Below are 22411 nucleotides of genomic sequence, written 5' to 3'. Positions count from 1 at the left end.
GAGCATCACACCCTGCCAATTTAGTTTAAATCCTCTGAGGTAGAACTAGCAGATCTTCTTGGAAGGATATTGGCCCTTCTCTGGTTCAAGTGCAGCACGTCTCACATGTACAGATTCAACCTGTCCCAGAAGAAATCCAAGCAAACCTGAATCCCTGCCCTTGGTACCAACCCCTCAAACACACATTAATCTGGCCTGTTGATGTCTAACCATGCTAGCAGGGAGCACTAGGAGTAATCTGGAAATTACTACCTGTGAATTTTTTTTTTAATCCAGCGAACTGTGGAGCATGCCTAATTGGCAAAGTGGAATCAACTATATAAGTTAACAAATTTCACAATACATGCCGGTGATAATAAACCTGATTCTGACATTTGTGAAAAATGGACCAGGAAATGAAATTGAAGTCCTAATCAGAACAACCATAATCTTGTTGAATGGCAGAGTAGAGTTGGGCAATTGTATGCTCTGCTCCTGTATTTTATGTATGCAAGTATCTCCAGGACCCTTGGCAGGTCTTCTTGCTTCATAGTAATGAAAGTTTTCTCTCTGTGTGCTTCTCTCTTTGAATATTCCTCTTAACAGCACTGTGCAGTCATTCGCACCGTGCAGAGTTCAAGTAGATATCATCTATCCAGCGGCACACAACCATTGCAGCACCTGTTAATGAGCTGTACTTCATGCAGGAGGACTTGGAGGAAAACATCACATTATTGTGCCGAACATTACTAATCATCAGTTCAAATTAGTACAACACATGGGCTCAACAAACACACATCTCATAAGGAGGGAAACCAGAATCTGCTAGCCAAGTCAGAGGGATAGGAAAGCTACCATGCCAGCTGCCTGCATAGAGACTGCTGTTCATTTCGGTTCCAAAGGTCTCTAATAGGATATTGCAAATGCCTGGCTTTGCGTCTAGCTGTCCTTGCTGGCACTCTCCAAGGTGCAGCACAGTGGCATAGCAGGTGGCATTGCTGCCACACAGCTACAGTGACCTGGGTTCAATCCTGGCCTCCCTTGCTAAGTGCAATTGCAATTTGTGTGTACTCCCGGTTAACTCATGGGTTTCCAATGCAAGATCCCGTTTCCTCCCACATACCCAAGATGAGCCGGTTGGTAGCTGTATTGATTGCTGTAATTTACTGCTGGTGAGTGGTGGATGACTCAGGGTGGAACTGACATGAGAGAATACATTGCCACAAAATCAATTTAGTAACTGGCAGGCCTACTCTGTGAGTTGGCCTATACTCAATGGGCAAAACAGCCTATATTGTAAGGAAATATAATATGAAGTAACTTGGTGGGAATGCTTCTCTGGATTTTATACAGAAAAACCACAATGGAAGTGGGGCACATCTCTATGCTCACACGCGTGACACTCCCAAAGTGCAGCAGCTGAAAGCTCTGCCTCCTTTGAGGCTCAAGAGAAGAAAATCTATTGTCCTCATATCTCAGTAGTCTCAGGCCCTTGAAAACAGTGCTCACTCAGAGGCAGTCGGCTGTTATTTCAGAAATAGGAACTCACAGCTGTTGTGTTGGAGCAAACTGCTTCCATGTAGAATTGGTATTGGTCAGGAGGCACTGAAAGCTGATAGCAGCCCAGTTCCACAAGAGTGTTGATGGCACTGTGGACCTAGAAGCTGCTGTTCTTTTGCAGTACCTTATTTCTCCTCATTTGACTGCTCATCACAACATTGCATGTGCTCATCACGCCATTGCACACGCTCACTGCCAGCAATTCATGACTCTTTTGGATGCCTGCCTTGAAGCTCCAGCTCAGGCAGCACACTCAGTGAGATAATCTCAGAAGCACCCTTGGCGAAGAAGTAATAAGAAAAGAAATGTCAGAACACTTCACCCAGTGTTGTATGTTGGGGGGGGGGTATGTGTTACACTTGAGTAAGAGAAGGACCAATATCCTTGCAAGAAAATTTTCTAGTGCTACATGGGAGGGTTTAAACTAACTTCACTTTAGGCTACGTCCACACTACACCGGATAATTTTGAAAACGCTGGTTTCGAGTAAAAACGATAGGCGTCCACACTAAGCATTTTTCAAAATATCTCCATCCACATTAGGCGAATATTTGGGCGAATCTCCTCCTACTGGGCATGCGCAGGGCACACAGAAAACAAGCGAAGAGGAAACGGTATACTTGGAGCGCATTTGTCCAGTTACAGACTAGAAAAACTTGAAAGGAATTGCTCTTGGCTCTCGCGCAGGAGGACTTAAAACAAAAAAAAACAAATACTGGAGCGTATGGAGGCAACCGACAGAGAGTTCATGGACAGTATGACCCAGCTGACAACGAACATTGAAAAACTGACTAACTCTGTTGCATTAATAAAGCACCTTGTTAAATGTATAAAACATGTCTGCATCAGTGTTATCTTGTATTTCCATACAATGTTACAATAGGCTGTTACACATCTATTGCCAGAGAAATACTTGCATAAATAGGTAAACCACCTTCATACAAGCAAGGACAGAAAACAGGGCAAAGTGAGTATACTTATTTATTCAGTAAGCTATGGGTCAAAGTATTTGGTGAGTACATTTCTAACTCTTCTGGCTTCAGTCTCGTTGCCGTCTGTTCTGAAATTGTTAGGTTCTGCAAAACGCAACAAATATCGCTGGGATGATTGTACGCTCTAGTATCAATTCTTTGGCAACAATAAAGTAGTAATAATAAGAATAAAAATAATAAGAAGAAAACAATGAAACACCGTACTGTCGCCATCTGTTCCGGCATGTCATGACAGTGGTTTTAAAAAGCTCTGGTTACCCCGTACACACTGCAACGGATATTAGGCGTTTTCGGATTTATTCACTCTGGAGACCGTTTCTGAAAATCTCCATTTTCGGGGGCTGAAAATGCCGTTTCGGTGTGGACGGAAGGTCAAACGAAGAGAAAAAGCTTTGTTTTCAAAATTATCCGGCGTAGTGTGGATGCAGCCTTAGTTTCAGGATGATATTCCAGGAAATCTCCAATGTGCCGCAGATCATTATCATTCAGGACCAGTATAACTATTGTCAGCTACTTCAGTCCATTCATGTCTACCTATTCCTCTCAACTTTTCACTTCAAGTCTAAAGCCCTGGGATGATATCACTGCATTGCAATTAATCTGTGGGATTCATTGCCACAGGCGATTGTGGAGGCCATATCTTTTATACTTAGGACAGAGGTTGATAGATTCTTGATTGGTCGGGGCATGATGGGATACGGAAAGAAGACAGGAGATTGGGGCTGAGAGGAAAAATGGATCGGCCATGATGAAATGACAGAGCAGACTTGATGGGCCAAATAGCCTAATTCTGCAACTATATCTTATGGCCTTAAATGTCTCCAACAGACTGAAGCGGTAAGCTACAATTGTCTGAGTAGCTTTGACATTGTACAGTTGCAGAGGAGGAGGTGCTACAAGAACATGGTTCCTTCTAGTTGGCTAATATTTCTAAAACGGGAAGATATAACCTAATTTCAGTGGCAATGCTTCAAATAAATGTTGCATGACCGACACCTTTCACGTAATTTGCACTCCAAGCATCTCACCATTTCCGGTGCACATCATGCTAGTTGATGGCTAATTAAATTTCATGAACAGTAAGATATGCATAGAATTACTGTTTTTTTTCTCAATTTATACTCCAAAGCACAAATTCAATTGCATAGCCAGGCAATTCATTTTCCAGGTCTGCATGTCTTCACCAAAAATATCTCTTCAATACACAATTACAGGATGCATCTTTTAGACAAAAAAAAATCATGAAGGATAGTTATGGAAATTGGCCACCCAAACACCGCTGCCTGCTACATCATTCAGTAAGATCAGAGCTTGTTTCAGGCATCAGTTCTGTTTTCCTTTCCCTTCATTTTTAGACTCCCTTAAGAGTCCATAAATACAGACCTCAGAATGGAACCGATTCAGCGTCTGAACAACAACTGCTTTCAGGGCAGTTTTTTCAGAGACTCATAACTTGTTCATTAGATTTGTAATTGACTATTCCTTATCATGAAATTGCATACTCCTGTGTTATACACTCTTACTAAGGGAAACAACCTCTTGGCATCTACTTAGTCAACACCCTTCAAGAATCTCAGTTTAATCTTGAATATTTTAAGCTCTAATTTAGTCATCTACCTCAACAGTTTCTCTAAGAGGAAGGAATGTGATGGCTGTTTGGTTTACGCTTTGGAAAGGAGATAGACTAGTGCTGCGTGAAGAGGTAACACTGTAGATGTTGGTGATACATTCAATATGAGAGGGGGAGACCGTGTTTGGAATCATTCTAAGTGACATTCCATTATCCACTTGAATTCCTGTTGTTCTTATTCTCCTGGTATACATAAATCTGAATAAGAGATTTATGTAGAAACATGGTATTGGATTCCAATGGAATTCGATGGAACTTATATTTTGTTGTTTCATATTGCTGTATTACACCTAATACCGTGATGGTTGTCTGATCATCACGCTATGTCACATTTATTGAATTATTTTAATGAGTGGTTGAAGGGTGAGATTGATGTGGCATTATTATAAGAAATATCCCTCTGCAGAAGTGTGGAGCTCAAAGAAGCCTTGGCTCCAGTCAGAAAGCATCTCTTTTGAAAGTGGACATAGGATCAAGTGTCATTCTCATACAAGAACCATGCTGTGCAATATGTGAAAAGCAAGCAACGGACATGATCAAAAGGTTCTTTCATTTGGTCTCCAGATACCAGCAGAGTGCATGGCATCTCTCAAATGTTCTTCACAGAGCACTGGAATTGGTTTATTCTTGTTACATGTACTATCTTGCATACTCTTCATACTGGTCAAATCATTAGCTGATGCATTGAGTAAAATAATGCAGAATGCAAAATAAAGTGCAATAGCTACAGAGAGAGTGTAGTGCAGGTAGACAATAAGGAGCAAAATCATAATGAGGTAGATTGTGAGGTCAGAAGTCCATCGTATCATGCTAAGAAATCATTCATTAGTGTTATAGCAGTGGGGCAGAAGCTGATGATAAGTACTTTCAGACTTTTGTAGCTTCTTTTGGATAGGAAATGGGAGAAGAGAGAATGTCCAGAGTGGTATGGGTCTTTGATTATGCTGGCTGCTTTACTGAGGCAGTGAGAAGTGTAGACAGAGCCGATGGAGAGTGGCTGGTTTCTGTGGTATGCACAGTTGTGAGCACAACCCACTGCAGTTTCATGTGGTCACAAGAGGAACACTTCCCATACCAAGATGTGATGCATTCAGATAAGATGCTTTGTATAGTGCATCAATAAAATCGGTAAGGGATGATGAAGGCAATTTTCTTTTGTCTCCTGAAGAAATAGAGGTGTTTGTGATCTTTCTCAGTCATGACACCTATGTGTTTGGCCCAGGACAGGCTATTGGTGATGTTCATTCCTGGAAACTCAAAGCTCTAAACCCTCTCGATCTCAGCATCATTGATGAAGACAGGAGCGTGTGCAACACCAACCCCCCACTTCCTGAGGTCAATGACCAAATCTTTTCAAACTTGTAGATGGAGTTAGAGCAGCATTTGGCCCACACTCATGAGTGTACAGAGAGTAGGAGGCTGAAGATGCACCTTGTGGAACACCAGCATTGAAAATAACTGGCAAAGTTGTTGATGTGCAATCTTACAGTTTGTGGTCTATTGGTCAAGAAGTCATACAAATCAATTATGAGGAAATTATATTAGGCTCTAAACACAAGTCGCAATGTCTTGAGTGTGTTGTCCCCGATTGTATGGTTTTGCTTGTTATTGTTTGCATTAGTAACACAGGATAATGCAGATGCTGAATATTGCAAATATCGTCTTTAGAGATCCTCCTTTTTAATGTCCATAGCATGAGAAGAACAACCTAAATATGTTTGAATAATTATTATGGCACATCTGTAAAAGCTCAGTTTATATTCACACTATTGAATTTCCCTGATTTTCAGTGACAAGAGCAGAAAGAACAATCTGCAAAGATCATTCTCTTACCTACTGAAAGCCTTTTATCAGAAATGCCATGATATGGGTGAGACACAGCCTTGATAGCCCCTGGCACACCCAAATGAGATTGCAATTTGTGACATACTTTTATTACAGCTCAGTTTTAGAACTCCAGCAGGAAAATTTAAATTGTGACTCAAGAGAATTAATTAGGTAACCACTTGAAGTATGATAACATCATGGCTTTAAACAAAAAGCAGGGAAGGTGATTGGACTAAATGTCTATTTTTGCTTAGCTGGCATGAATCCCAATGGTTCAAATATCTTTCTGGTTGTGTCATTAATTTCTATGATTCTGTATCAGAGCCTACCTGATACTCTTCCCAGTTTTGCACATGAGCCGATCAGCTCAGGTAATATAACTGCAGGAATTTAAAGTGACAACTCTATATAATGTGTCAACATGATGTACAACTGTAACTTCTGCAAGGGACTTGGAGTAGTCATTGTGGGATTCTCTAATGGTTAACTTGCAGGTTAAGTCAGTAGTAAGGAAGGCATTTTTAACGTTTGCATTCATTTCCATTGGACTAGAATATAAAAACAAGGATGTAATATTGAGGCTTTATAAGGCATTGATCAGACTGCACTTGGAGTATTGAGAGCAGTTTTAGACCCATATCCAGGAAAAGAATTGAGAGGGCAAACATGAGGAAATCTGCAGATGCTGGAATTTCAAGCAACACACATAAAAGTTACTGGTGAACGCAGCAGGCCAGGCAGCATCTATTGGAAGAGGTTTCGGTCCAAGAACCTTCGTCAGGACTAACTGAAAGAAGAGCTAGTAAGAGATTTGAAATAATTGAGAGGGCCTAGAGGAGGTTTACAAGAAAAAATTTCAGGAATGAAATGGGTAATGTATGAGGAGCATTTGATGGCTCTGGGCTTGTACTCACTGGAATTTAGAAGAATGGGGGAGGTTCAAAGTTCAATGTTCAAAAATTCGAAGTAAAATTTATTATCAGAGTACATATATGTCACCACATACAAACTTGAGATTTTTTTTCTGTGGGCATCCTTAGCAAATCTACAGAACAGTAATTGTAAACAGGATCTGTAAACTGTAAACATCAGGAACTGTTAATTGTAAACAAACTGTGCAAATGCAGATATAAATAGCAATAAATAACAAGCATGAAATAACAATATAACAGAGTCCTTAAATGAGTGTAGCTATCCCCTTTTGTTCAAGAGCCTGATGGTTGAGGGATAGTAACTGTTCTTGAACCTGGTGGTCCGAGTCCTGAGGCACTTGTACCTTCCACCTGATGGCAGCAGCGAGGAAAGAGCTCGGCCTGGGTGGTGAGGGTCTGGATTCTGCTTTTCTGTGGCAACATTTCATGTAGATATGCTCAATGGTTGGGATGTACTGGGCCGAATCCACTACTTTTGTAGGATTTTCTGCTCAAAGGCATTAGTGTTCCCATACCAAGCCATAATACAGCCAGTCAGCACACTTTCCACCACACATCTATAGAAGTTTGTCAAGGTTTTCAATGACATGCCGAATCTCTATAGACTCCTGAGGAAGTACAGGCAGTGTCGTGCATTCTTCATAATAATATTTATATGATGGGTCTGGGACAAGTCCTCTGAGATAGTGACACCCAGGACACCTCTGATCCTCTGATGATTACTGGCTCATGGACATCTGGTTTCCCTCACCTGAAGTCTACAGGCAGTCCTTGGTCTTATTGACATGGAGTGAAAGGTTGTCGTATTACACCACTCAGCCAAGTTGAGGAGGAATTTCTCTAAAGCCTACCGAATATTGAAAGGCAGAGATAGATTGGATGTGGGGAGGATGTTTCCAACAGGAAGAAGAGTCCAGGACCAGTCCCAGAATAGAAAGATAACACTTTATAACAGAGATGAGGAGGAATCTCTTTGGACAGAGTGTGGTGAATCAGTGGAATTCATTGCCACAGACAGCTGTGGAGGCCAGGTTATTAGGTATATTTAAAGCACAGATAAATAGGTTCTTAATTAGTAAAATTGGCAAAAGTTATGGCATATGGAATTAAGGAGGAAAATAAATCAGCCATGATCAAATGATGGAGCTGAATGACCTAAATTCTGTTCCTATGTTTCCAAGTCTTAATTCCATTTTACCATCTTTCTCTGCAAAAAATTGTCTCAACAGTAGGTGGCAGTGTTTTGATGATTTTTCCCAACTTGCACCTCCCAGCCAAATTATATTCATTGTTTTTGTCCCTTCACAATTATTCTACAATTAAGTCTCCTTCACTTATGAAGAAACTGATTTAATTCCAATAATGACATAAATATATAAATGCCATGAAGCAGTTTCTTCTACATACAATCGGATCACCATCGTGTGTTGTAGAAATCAATAATGCATCAGAAGAGCAACATACATCAAAGTTGCTGGTGAACGCAGCAGGCCAAGCAGCATCTATAGGAAGAGGTGCAGTTAGTCCTGACGAAGGGTCTCGACCTGAAACGTCGACTGCACCTCTTCCTATAGATGCTGCTTGGCCTGCTGCATTCACCAGCAACTTTGATGTATGTTGCTTGAATTTCCAGCATCTGCAGAATTCCTGTTGTATGCATCAGAAGAGGATGGCTAGCATTGTAAATGGGCATATAGCTTGAGCTCTTTATTTGCTTTCATTTTAATGCACATTATGCCTGTAAGAAGCTTCAAATGTGGCAAATTGTGTGGAGTGTGTGGAATCTTTATCCATAAACCCACAGAGACATTACCCAAATTATTTTACGAATGAGCAGTATCAAAGATAAGTTGGATTTAGATCTCAACCTTGTATGATAGTCACACAAACACACTTAAAAATCAGACTGATATCTTGGAATTTAGAAAAATGTGAAGGCATTTGATTACAATATTGAAGCAGATCCTGGAGGTTTTGACAGATTGAGTGGATTCTGAGAAGATGCGTTCCTTTGTGGAATAAGCTACACTACAAAAAGAAAAGGTCACCTGATTGAGGCAGAAGGAGGGAAATTATTTCACATGGTTGTATTCCTCAAAGGGTTCTGGAAACAGCCTTTGAGCATTTTTAATGGCACAGTAAAGTTGATCCTTGATGAGCAAGAAGTAGGCAGGAATGGGGTGTTGAGGTTATAATTAGATCAGCTTTGATCTTATTAAAATACAAAATATGCTTGAGGCACTGGAGAGGCTTACTCCTTCTCCTAATTGGTATGTTTATATTCTTCTCCCTTGAGCTGAGAGGTGTGCAGACAATTGTATCAGGACTGTTGTTTCCCCACCAAAGATGACTTCATTTAGAAGTAACTGGGTATTTCTCATCTATATATACAAGGAACTACATTCATCATTCTGCTGAGTCACAGAGATGAGATTGTTTACCATAATGTCTTTAATTCTGACAAGCACTACACATAAAAAAAAAGACATATAGCAATTCGTGTCTCTTTTCAGGAAGGTTGAGTATTTTGTTTACTGTGTTATGGTCATCTTTCAAAATCATTGCAAATGTATTAAAATGAAAATTATCCCTCTTAGACATTCTCTGTTTCATTTCTCTTTGGATTCTGTACTGGAGCTGATTAAAATTAATGCAAAATAGTAACATTGTTCCTACCTATGGAGTCAGGCAGCTGTTGCAGCATATTGGATGAAAGCAGGAGGTCCTCGAGGCCTTCGCATCCAGAAATATCTGACTCAATAGTTTCTATTCTGTTCTTCGACATATCCAAGTAGGTCAGATGTTTCAACTTTGCAAGAGGCTGAGAAAGTGCAAAAGAAAATGAAATGTTTTACACTCTATTTTAAAATTATTTAAACTTTTATCTTTGCCTCTCTCTTTTTATCACATCCTCTTGAAAATCACGAACTTTGAATCATAGAACCATAGAGAGGGAGGGCTTAAACGAACTTGACTGGAGAATGGGACACAGAATAAATGTACAGATCAGGGTGGAGGTACGATCAAATGTAGCAGGACAACGAGACCAATCCAATAATCAGAAAAGACATGATCACAACATGGCACATGGGACGAATGAAAAGCTATATTGCTTTTATTACAAGCAATCTGACTGCTAAGGCAGACCATTGTTCTATGCATGGTAATATGGCATAGTCATTTTCAGAGAGAATGGTTGAGAGAATAGAACTGGCATCTCAGCATTCCCAGATATAATCTACAGAAGTGATAATCAGGTGGCAAAGGTATATTTATTAAGGAATAAAAATCAATGTTCTCGGACTTCCGGTAATTGCCCCCCCCCTTACTATTCCCCATGCCTGTTTCCCTCTCTCACCTTGTCTTCTTCCCTGCCCATCATCAGCCTCTGGTGCTGCTCCCCCTTCCCTTTCTCCCATGGTCTTTCTTCCTACCTCTCCAATCAGTTTCCCCCTTCTTCAGCCCTTTATCTCTTGCACCAATCAACTTTCTAGTTCTTTACTTCCCCACCCTCCCCGTTTCACTCATTGCCTACCACCTTGTACTTCTTCCTCCCCCACCCCACCCCACCCCCCACCCCGGTTTCACTCATTGCCTACCACCTTGTACTTCTTCCTCCCCCACCCCACCCCACCCCCCACCCCGGTTTCACTCATTGCCTACCACCTTGTACTTCTTCCTCCCCAACCACCCCCCCCCGGTTTCACTCATTGTCTACCACCTTGTACTTCCTCCCCCCCCCCCCCCCCGGTTTCACTCATTGCCTACCACCTTGTACTTCTTCCTCCCCCAACGCCCCCCCCCCGGTTTCACTCATTGCCTACCACCTTGTACTTCTTCCTCCCCCACCCCACCCCACCCCCCGGTTTCACTCATTGCCTACCACCTTGTACTTCTTCCTCCCCCAACCCACCCCCCCCCCGGTTTCACTCATTGCCTACCACCTTCTACTTCTTCCTCCCCACCCCACCCTCCCCCGCCCCCGGTTTCACTCATTGCCTACCACCTTGTACTTCTTCCTCCACACCCCCCCCGCCCGGTTTCACTCATTGCCTACCACATTGTACTTCTTCCTCCCCCACCACACCCCCCCCCCGGTTTCACTCATTGCCTACCACCTTGTACTTCTTCCTCCCCCACCACCCGCCCCCCCCGGGTTTCACTCATTGCCTACCACCTTGTACTTCTTCCTCCCCAACCCCACCCCCGGTTTCACTCATTGCCTACCACCTTGTACTTCCTCCCCCACCCCCCCCGTTTCACTCATTGCCTACCACCTTGTACTTCTTCCTCCCCCAACCCCCCCCCCGGTTTCACTCATTGCCTACCACCTTGTACTTCTTCCTCCCCCACCCCACCCCACCCCCCGGTTTCACTCATTGCCTACCACCTTGTACTTCTTCCTCACCCCCCACCCCCCCCCCCAGGTTTCACTCATTGCCTACCACCTTGTACTTCTTCCTCCCCCAACCCCCCCCCCGGTTTCACTCATTGCCTACCACCTTGTACTTCTTCCTCCCCCAACCCCCCCCCCGGTTTCACTCATTGCCTACCACCTTGTACTTCTTCCTCCCCCACCCCACCCCCCCCCCCGGTTTCACTCATTGCCTACCACCTTGTACTTCTTCCTCCCCACCCCACACCCGCCCCCGGTTTCACTCATTGCCTACCACCTTGTACTTCTTCCTCCCCCACCCCCCGCCCGGTTTCACTCATTGCCTACCACCTTGTACTTCTTCCTCCCCCACCACCCCCCACCCACCCCCCGGTTTCACTCATTGCCTACCACCTTGTACTTCTTCCTCCCCCCCCACCCCCCCAGGTTTCACTCATTGCCGACCACCTTGTACTTTTTCCTCCCCCCCTCACCCCCCCCCGGTTTCACTCATTGCCTACCACCTTGTACTTCTTCCTCCCCCACCACCCCCCACCCACCCCCCGGTTTCACTCATTGCCTACCACCTTGTACTTCTTCCTCCCCCCCCACCCCCCCAGGTTTCACTCATTGCCTACCACCTTGTACTTCTTCCTCCCCCACCCCACCCCCCCCCCCCGGTTTCACTCATTGCCTACCACCTTGTACTTCTTCCTCCCCACCCCACACCCGCCCCCGGTTTCACTCATTGCCTACCACCTTGTACTTCTTCCTCCCCCACCCCCCCCCCGGTTTCACTCATTGCCTACCACCTTGTACTTCTTCCTCCCCCACCACCCCCCACCCACCCCCCGGTTTCACTCATTGCCTACCACCTTGTACTTCTTCCTCCCCCCCCACCCCCCCGGTTTCACTCATTGCCGACCACCTTGTACTTCTTCCTCCCCCACCCCACCCCCCCGGTTTCACTCATTGCCTACCACCTTGTACTTCTTCCTCCCCCCCCCCCCCCCGCCCCCGGTTTCACTCATTGCCTACCACCTTGTACTTCTTCCTCCACCCCCCACCCCGCCCCCGGTTTCACTCATTGTCTACCACCTTGTACTTCTTCCTCCCCACCCCCCCCGGTTTCACTCATTGCCTACCACCTTGTACTTCTTCCTCCCCCACCCCACCCCCCCGGTTTCACTCATTGCCTACCACCTTGTACTTCTTCCTCCCCCCCCCACCCCGCCCCCGGTTTCACTCATTGTCTACCACCTTGTACTTCTTCCTCCCCACCCCCCCCGGTTTCACTCATTGCCTACCACCTTGTACTTCTTCCTCCCCACCCCACCCCGCCCCCGGTTTCACTCATTGCCTACCATCTTGTACTTCTTCCTCCACCCCCCACCACCCCCCAGGTTTCACTCATTGCCTACCACCTTGTACTTCTTCCTCACCCCCCACCCCCACCCCCAGGTTTCACTCATTGCCTACCACCTTGTACTTCTTCAACACCCCCCACCCCCCCGCCGGTATCACTCATTGCCTACCACCTTGTACTTCTTCCACCCCCCCCACCCCGCCCCCGGTTTCACTCATTGCCTACCACCTTGTACTTCTTCCGCTCCCCCCCACCCCGCCCCCGGTTTCACTCATTGCCTACCACCTTCTACTTCTTCCTCCCCCACCCCCACCCCCCCCGGTTTCACTCATTGCCTACCACCTTGTACTTCTTCCTCCCCCACCCCACCACCCCCCCGGTTTCACTCATTGCCTACCACATTGTACTTCTTCCTCCCCCACCACCACCCCCCCGCCGGTTTCACTCATTGCCTACCACCTTGTACTTCTTCCTCCCCCACCACCTGCCCCCCCTCCGGTTTCACTCATTGCCTACCACCTTGTATTTCTTCCTCCCCCACCCCACCACCCCCCGGTTTCACTCATTGCCTACCACCTTGTACTTCTTCCTCCCCCACCCCACCCCAGTTTCACTCATTGCCTACCACCTTGTACTTCTTCCTCACCCACCCCACCCCCAGTTTCACTCATTGCCTACCACCTTGTACTTCTTCCTCCCCCACCCCACCACCCCCCGGTTTCACTCATTGCCTACCACCTTGTACTTCTTCCTCCCCCACCCCACCCCAGTTTCACTCATTGCCTACCACCATGTACTTCTTCCTCACCCACCCCACCCCCGGTTTCACTCATTGCCTACCACCTTGTACTTCTTCCACCCCCCCCCCCCGGTTTCACTCATTGCCTACCACCTTGTACTTCTTCCACCCCTCCCCCCCGGTTTCACTCATTGCCTACCACCTTGTACTTCTTCCTCCACACCCCACCCCCCGGTTTCACTCATTGCCTACCACCTTGTACTTCTTCCTCCCCCACCCCCCACCCCCGGTTTCACTCATTGCCTACCACCTTGTACTTCTTCCTCCCCCACCCCACCCCACCCCCCCCCGGTTTCACTCATTGCCTACCACCTTGTACTTCTTCCTCCCCACCCCCCCCCCCAGTTTCACTCATTGCCTACCACCTTGTACTTCTTCCACCCCCACCACCCCCCCCCCCGGTTTCACTCATTGCCTACCACCTTGTACTTCTTCCTCCCCACCCCCCCCGGTTTCACTCATTGCCTACCACCTTGTACTTCTTCCTCCCCCCCCCCCCCCCCCCCCGGTTTCACTCATTGCCTACCACCTTGTACTTCTTCCTCCCTCACCCCCCCCCGGTTTCACTCATTGCCTACCACCTTGTACTTCTTCCTCCCCCACCCCCCACCCCCGGTTTCACTCATTGTCTACCACCTTGTACTTCTTCCTCCCCCACCCCCCTCCCCGGTTTCACTCATTGCCTACCACCTTTTACTTCTTCCTCCCCCACCCCACCCCCCGGTTTCACTCATTGCCTACCACCTTGTACTTCTTCCTCCCCCACCCCCCCCCCCCGGTTTCACTCATTGCCTTCCACCTTGTACTTCTACCTCCCCCACCCCCCCCCCCGGTTTCACTCATTGCCTACCACCTTGTTCTTCTTCCTCCCCCACCACCCCACCCCCCCCCCCCGGTTTCACTCATTGCCTACCACCTTGTACTTCTTCCTCCCCCACCCCACCCCACCCCCCCCCGGTTTCACTCATTGCCTACCACCTTGTACTTCTTCCTCCCCCCCCACCCCGCCCCCGGTTTCACTCATTGCCTACCACCTTGTACTTCTTCCTCCCCACCCCACACCCGCCCCCGGTTTCACTCATTGCCTACCACCTTGTACTTCTTCCTCCCCACCCCCCCCCCCCGGTTTCACTCATTGCCTACCACCTTGTACTTCTTCCTCCCCCACCCCCCCACCCCCAGTTTCACTCATTGCCTACCACCTTGTACTTCTTCCTCCCCCACCCCACCCCCCCCCCCCCCCGGTTTCACTCATTGCCTACCACCTTGTACTTCTTCCTCCTCACCCCCCCCCCCGGTTTCACTCATTGCCTACCACCTTGTACTTCTTCCTCACCCACCCCACCCGCCCCCGGTTTCACTCATTGCCTACCACCTTGTACTTCTTCCTCCCCCACCACCCGCCCCCCCCGGGTTTCACTCATTGCCTACCACCTTGTACTTCTTCCTCCAACCCCCCACCCCCCTCGGTTTCACTCATTGCCTACCACCTTGTACTTCTTCCTCCCCCACCCCCTCGGTTTCACTCATTGCCTTCCACCTTGTACTTCTACCTCCCACACCCCCCCCCCAGTTTCACTCATTGCCTACCACCTTCTACTTCTTCCTCCCCCGCCTCGGTTTCACTCATTGCCTACCACCTTGTACTTCTTTCTCCCCCACCCCACCACCCCCACCGGTTTCACTCATTGCCTACCACCTTGTACTTCTTCCTCCCCCACCCCACCCCCGGTTTCACTCATTGCCTACCACCTTGTACCTCTTCCTCCCCCACCCCTCCCCCGGTTTCACTCATTGCCTACCACCTTGTACTTCTTCCTCCCCCACCCCCCCCGGTTTCACTCATTGCCTACCACCTTGTACTTCTTCCTCCCCCACCCCCCCCCCCGGTTTCACTCATTGCCTACCACCTTGTACTTCTTCCACCCCCCCCCCCCCCCGGTTTCACTCATTGCCTACCACCTTGTACTTCTTCCTCCCCCACCCCACCACCCCCACCGGTTTCACTCATTGCCTACCACCTTGTACTTCTTCCTCCCCCAACCCCCCCCCCCGGTTTCACTCATTGCCTACCACCTTGTACTTCTTCCTCCACACCCCCCCCCGGTTTCACTCATTGCCTACCACCTTGTACTTCTTCCTCCCCACCCCACACCCGCCCCCGGTTTCACTCATTGCCTACCACCTTGTACTTCTTCCTCCCCTACCACCCGCCCCCCCCCCCCCGGGTTTCACTCATTGCCTACCACATGGTACTTCTTCCTCCACCGCCCCCCACCCCCCCCGGTTTTACTCATTGCCTACCACCTTGTACTTCTTCCTCCCCCACCCCCTCGGTTTCACTCATTGCCTTCCACCTTGTACTTCTTCCTCCCCCACCCCAAACCCCCCCCCCCCGGTTTCACTCATTGCCTACCACCTTGTACTTCTTCCTCCCCCCCCCCCCCCCGGTTTCACTCATTGCCTACCACCTTGTACTTCTTCCTCCCCCACCCCACCACCCCCACCGGTTTCACTCATTGCCTACCACCTTGTACTTCCTCCTCCCACCCCCCCCCCCCCGGTTTCACTCATTGCCTACCACCTTGTACTTCTTCCTCCCCCACCCCTCTCCCGGTTTCACTCATTGCCTACCACCTTGTACTTCTTCCACCCCACCCCCCCGGTTTCACTCATTGCCTACCACCTTGTACTTCTTCCTCCCCCACCCCCCCCCCGGTTTCACTCATTGCCTACCACCTTGAACTTCTTCCAACCCCCCCCCCCGTTTCACTCATTGCCTACCACCTTGTACTTCTTCCACCCCCCCCCCCCGGTTTCACTCATTGCCGACCACCTTGTACTTCTTCCTCCCCCACCCCACCCCCCACCCTGGTTTCACTCATTGCCTACCACCTTGTACTTCTTCCTCCCTCACCACCCCCCCCCGGTTTCACTCATTGCCTACCACCTTGTACTTCTTCCTCCCCCACCCCACCCCACCCCTCCGGTTTCACTCATTGCCTACCACCTTGTACTTCTTCTCCCCCACCCCACCACCCCCACCGGTTTCACTCATTGCCTACCACCTTGTACTTCTTCCTCCCCCACCCCACCCCCGGTTTCACTCATTCCCTACCACCTTGTACCTCTTCCTCCCCCACCCCTCCCCCGGTTTCACTCATTGCCTACCACCTTGTACATCTTCCTCCCCCACCCCCCCCGGTTTCACTCATTGCCTACCACCTTGTACTTCTTCCTCCCCCACCACCCCCCCGGTTTCACTCATTCACTACCACCTTGTACTTCTTCCACCCCCCCCCCGGTTTCACTCATTGCCTACCACCTTGTACTTCTTCCTCCCCCACCCCACCACCCCACCGGTTTCACTCATTGCCTACCACCTTGTACTTCTTCCTCCACACCCCCCCCCCCGGTTTCACTCATTGCCTACCACCTTGTACTTCTTCCTCCCTCACCCCACACCCGCCCCCCGGTTTCACTCATTGCCTACCACCTTCTACTTCTTCCTCCCCCGCCTCGGTTTCACTCATTGCCTACCACCTTGTACTTCTTCCTCCCCCACCCCACCACCCCCACCGGTTTCACTCATTGCCTACCACCTTGTACTTCCTCCTCCCACCCCCCCCCCCGGTTTCACTCATTGCCTACCACCTTGTACTTCTTCCTCCCCCACCCCTCTCCCGGTTTCACTCATTGCCTACCACCTTGTACTTCTTCCACCCCCGCCCCCCCGGTTTCACTCATTGCCTACCACCTTGTACTTCTTCCTCCCCCACCCCCCCCCCGGTTTCACTCATTGCCTACCACCTTGTACTTCTTCTTCCACCACCCCACCACCCCCACCGGTTTCACTCATTCACTACCACCTTGAACTTCTTCCACCCCCCCCCCCCGTTTCACTCATTGCCTACCACCTTGTACTTCTTCCACCCCCCCCCCCGTTTCACTCATTGCCTACCACCTTGTACTTCTTCCTCCCCCACCCCCCCCGTTTCACTCATTGCCTACCACCTTGTACTTCTTCCTCCCCTACCCCACCCCCCACCCCGGTTTCACTCATTGCCTACCACCTTGTACTTCTTCCTCCCTCACCCCCCCCCCCGGTTTCACTCATTGCCTACCACCTTGTACTTCTTCCTCCCCCACCACCCGCCCCCCCTCCAGTTTCACTCATTGCCTACCACCTTGTACTTCTTCCTCCCCCACCCCACCCCACCCCTCCGGTTTCACTCATTGCCTACCACCTTGTACTTCTTCTCCCCCACCCCACCACCCCCACCGGTTTCACTCATTGCCTACCACCTTGTACTTCTTCCTCCCCCACCCCACCCCCGGTTTCACTCATTGCCTACCACCTTGTACCTCTTCCTCCCCCACCCCTCCCCCGGTTTCACTCATTGCCTACCACCTTGTACTTCTTCGTCCCCCACCCCCCCCGGTTTCACTCATTGCCTACCACCTTGTACTTCTTCCTCCCCCACCCCCCCCGGTTTCACTCATTCACTACCACCTTGTACTTCTTCCACCCCCCCCCCCCGGTTTCACTCATTGCCTACCACCTTGTACTTCTTCCTCCCCCAACCCCCCCCCCTCCGGTTTCACTCATTGCCTACCACCTTGTACTTCTTCCTCCCCCACCCCCCACCCCGGTTTCACTCATTGCCTACCACCTTGTACTTCTTCCTCCCCACCCCACACCCGCCCCCGGTTTCACTCATTGCCTACCACCTTGTACTTCTTTCTCCCCTACCACCCGCCCCCTCCGGGTTTCACTCATTGCCTACCACATTGTACTTCTTCCTCCACCACCCCCCCCCCCCCCCCCCGGTTTCACTCATTGCCTACCACCTTGTACTTCTTCCTCCCCCACCCCCTCGGTTTCACTCATTGCCTTCCACCTTGTACTTCTTCCTCCCCCACCCCACACCCCCCCCCGGTTTCACTCATTGCCTACCACCTTGTACTTCTTCCTCCCCCACCCCCTCGGTTTCACTCATTGCCTACCACCTTGTACTTCTTCCTCCCCCACCCCACCCCCGGTTTCACTCATTGTCTACCACCTTGTACTTCTTCCTCCCCCACCCCTCCCCCGGTTTCACTCATTGTCTACCACCTTGTACTTCTTCCTCCCCACCCCACCCCCCCGGTTTCACTCATTGCCTACCACCTTGTACTTCTTCCTCCCCACCCCACCCCCCCGGTTTCACTCATTGCCTACCACCTTGTAATTCTTCCTCCCCCACCCCCCCGCCCCCGGTTTCACTCATTGCCTACCACCTTGTACTTCTACCTCCCCCACCCCCCCCGGTTTCACTCATTGCCTACCACCTTGTACTTCTTCCTCCCCCACTACCCGCCCCCCCTCCAGTTTCACTCATTGCCTACCACCTTGTACTTCTTCCTCCCCCACCCCACCCCACCCCCCCCCCGGTTTCACTCATTGCCTACCACCTTGTACTTCGTCCTCCCCCCCCACCCCCCCCGGTTTCACTCATTGCCTACCACCTTGTACTTCTTCCTCCCCCACCCCCCCCGGTTTCACTCATTGCCTACCACCTTTTACTTCTTCCTCCCCCACCCCCCCCCCGGTTTCACTCATTGCCTACGACCTTGTACTTCCTCCCCCACACCCCCCACCCCCGGTTTCACTCATTGCCTACCACCTTGTACTTCTTCCTCCCCCACCCCACCCCCCCGGTTTCACTCATTGCCTACCACCTTGTACTTCTTCCTCCCCCCCCACCCCGCCCTCGGTTTCACTCATTGTCTACCACCTTGTACTTCTTCCTCCCCCCCCCACCCCGCCCCCGGTTTCACTCATTGCCTACCACCTTGTACTTCTTCCTCCACCCCCCACCACCCCCCAGGTTTCACTCATTGCCTACCACCTTGTACTTCTTCCTCACCCCCCACCCCCACCCCCAGGTTTCACTCATTGCCTACCACCTTGTACTTCTTCCTCCCCCACCCCACCCCCCGGTTTCACTCATTGCCTACCACCTTGTACTTCTTCAACCCCCCCCACCCCCCCGCCGGTATCACTCATTGCCTACCACCTTGTACTTCTTCCACCCCCCCCACCCCGCCCCCGGTTTCACTCATTGCCTACCACCTTGTACTTCTTCCGCTCCCCCCCACCCCACCCCCGGTTTCACTCATTGCCTACCACCTTCTGCTTCTTCCTCCCCCACCCCCACCCCCCCCCGGTTTCACTCATTGTCTACCACCTTGTACTTCTTCCTCCCCCACCCCACCCCCCCCGGTTTCACTCATTGCCTACCACCTTGTACTTCTTCCTCCCCCACCCCCCACCCCCAGTTTCACTCATTGCCTACCACCTTGTACTTCTTCCTCCCCACCACCCGCCCCCCGGTTTCACTCATTGCCTACCACCTTGTACTTCTTCCTCCCCCACCCCACCCCGGTTTCACTCATTGCCTACCACCTTGTACTTCTTCCTCCCCCACCCCACCCCCCCCCCCGGTTTCACTCATTGCCTACCACCTTGTACTTCTTCCTCCCTCACCCCCCCCCGGTTTCACTCATTGCCTACCACCTTGTACTTCTTCCTCCCCCACCCCCCCCCCGGTTTCACTCATTGCCTACCACCTTGTACTTCTTCCTCCCCCACCCCCCTCCCCGGTTTCACTCATTGCCTTCCACCTTGTACTTCTTCCTCCACCCCCCACCACCCCCCCCCGGTTTCACTCATTGCCTACCACCTTGTACTTCTTCCTCCCCCACCCCACCCCACCCCCCCCCCCCGGTTTCACTCATTGCCTACCACCTTGTACTTCTTCCTCCCCCCCCCCCCGGTTTCACTCATTGCCTACCACCTTGTACTTCTTCCCCCACCCCCCCCCCGGTTTCACTCATTGCCTACCACCTTGTACTTCTTCCTCCCCCACCCCCCCACCCCCCCCCGGTTTCACTCATTGCCTACCACCTTGTACTTCTTCCTCCCCCACCCCACCCCACCCCCCCCCGGTTTCACTCATTGCCTACCACCTTGTACTTCTGCCCCCACCCCCCCCCGGTTTCACTCATTGCCTACCACCTTGTACTTCTTCCTCCCCCACCCCACCCCCCCGGTTTCACTCATTGCCTACCACCTTGTACTTCTTCCCCCACCCCCCCCCGGTTTCACTCATTGCCTACCACCTTGTACTTCTTCCTCCCCCACCCCCCCACCCCCCCCCCGGTTTCACTCATTGCCTACCACCTTGTACTTCTTCCTCCCCCACCCCACCCCACCCCCCCCCGGTTTCACTCATTGCCTACCACCTTGTACTTCTTCCTCCCCCACCCCACCACACCCCCCCCCCCAGTTTCACTCATTGCCTACCACCTTGTACTTCTTCCTCCCCCACCCCCCCCCCCCGGTTTCACTCATTGCCTACCACCTTGTACTTCTTCCCCCACCCCCCCCCCCGGTTTCACTCATTGCCTACCACCTTGTACTTCTTCCTCCCCCACCCCACCCCCCCGGTTTCACTCATTGCCTACCACCTTGTACTTCATCCTCCCCACCCCACCCCACCCCCCCCAGTTTCACTCATTGCCTACCACCTTGTACTTCTTCCTCCCCCACCCCCCCCGGTTTCACTCATTGCCTACCACCTTATACTTCTTCCTACTCACCCCCCCACCCCCCCCCCGGTTTCACTCATTGTCTACCACCTTGTACTTCTTCCTCCCCACCCCACCCCACCCCCCCGGTTTCACTCATTGCCTACCACCTTGTACTTCTTCCTCCCCCACCCCACCACCCCCCCGGTTTCACTCATTGCCTACCACCTTGTACTTCTTCCTCCCCACCCCACTCCACCCCCCCCAGTTTCACTCATTGCCTACCACCTTGTACTTCTTCCTCCCCCACCCCCCCCCCGGTTTCACTCATTGCCTACCACCTTGTACTTCTTCCTCCCCCACCCCACCCCACCCCCCCCCCGGTTTCACTCATTGCCTACCACCTTGTACTTCTTCCTCCCCCCCCCCCCCCCCCCCGGTTTCACTCATTGCCTACCACCTTGTACTTCTTCCTCCACACCCCACCCCACCCCCCCGGTTTCACTCATTGCCTACCACCTTGTACTTCTTCCTCCCCACCCCACCCCACCCCCCCGGTTTCACTCATTGCCTACCACCTTGTACTTCTTCCTCCCCACCCCACCCCACCCCCCCCAGTTTCACTCATTGCCTACCACCTTGTACTTCTTCCTCCCCCACCCCCCCCGGTTTCACTCATTGCCTACCACCTTGTACTTCTTCCTACTCACCCCCCCACCCCCCCCCCCCGGTTTCACTCATTGCCTACCACCTTGTACTTCTTCCTCCTCACCTCCCCCCGGTTTCACTCATTGTCTACCACCTTGTACTTCTTCCTCCCCACCCCCCCCCGGTTTCACTCATTGCCTACCACCTTGTACTTCTTCCTCCCCACCCCACCCCACCCCCCCGGTTTCACTCATTGTCTACCACCTTGTACTTCTTCCTCCCCCACCCCACCCCACCCCCCCGGTTTCACTCATTGCCTACCACCTTGTACTTCTTCCTCCCCCCCCCCCCACCCCCAGTTTCACTCATTGCCTACCACCTTGTACTTCTTCCTCCCCACCACCCGCCCCCCAGTTTCACTCATTGCCTACCACCTTGTACTTCTTCCTCCCCCACCCCACCCCGGTTTCACTCATTGCCTACCACCTTGTACTTCTTCCTCCCCCACCCCACCCCCCCCCCCGGTTTCACTCATTGCCTACCACCTTGTACTTCTTCCTCCCTCACCCCCCCCCGGTTTCACTCATTGCCTACCACCTTGTACTTCTTCCTCCCCCACCCCCCACCCCCGGTTTCACTCATTGTCTACCACCTTGTACTTCTTCCTCCCCCACCCCCCTCCCCGGTTTCACTCATTGCCTACCACCTTTTACTTCTTCCTCCCCCACCCCA

General features: G+C 50.8%; 1 protein-coding gene across 19 annotated transcripts in view; it reads right to left on the bottom strand.

The window, feature by feature from the left end:
* lrrc7 (leucine rich repeat containing 7) overlaps positions 1 to 22411 on the bottom strand; it is a 661225-nt gene that overhangs the window by 148914 nt on the left and 489900 nt on the right. For all 19 annotated transcript variants that reach the window (XM_063064200.1, XM_063064198.1, XM_063064201.1 and 16 more), the window contains one exon: positions 9596 to 9740. In XM_063064200.1, coding sequence (XP_062920270.1) covers positions 9596 to 9740 — 145 coding nt within the window. The remainder of the gene's footprint in view (positions 1 to 9595; positions 9741 to 22411) is intronic.

The sequence above is a fragment of the Mobula hypostoma genome, chromosome 12, assembly GCF_963921235.1.
Source record: "Mobula hypostoma chromosome 12, sMobHyp1.1, whole genome shotgun sequence".
Taxonomy (NCBI): Eukaryota; Metazoa; Chordata; class Chondrichthyes; order Myliobatiformes; family Myliobatidae; genus Mobula; species Mobula hypostoma.
This window is presented reverse-complemented; position numbering and strand designations above follow the sequence as displayed.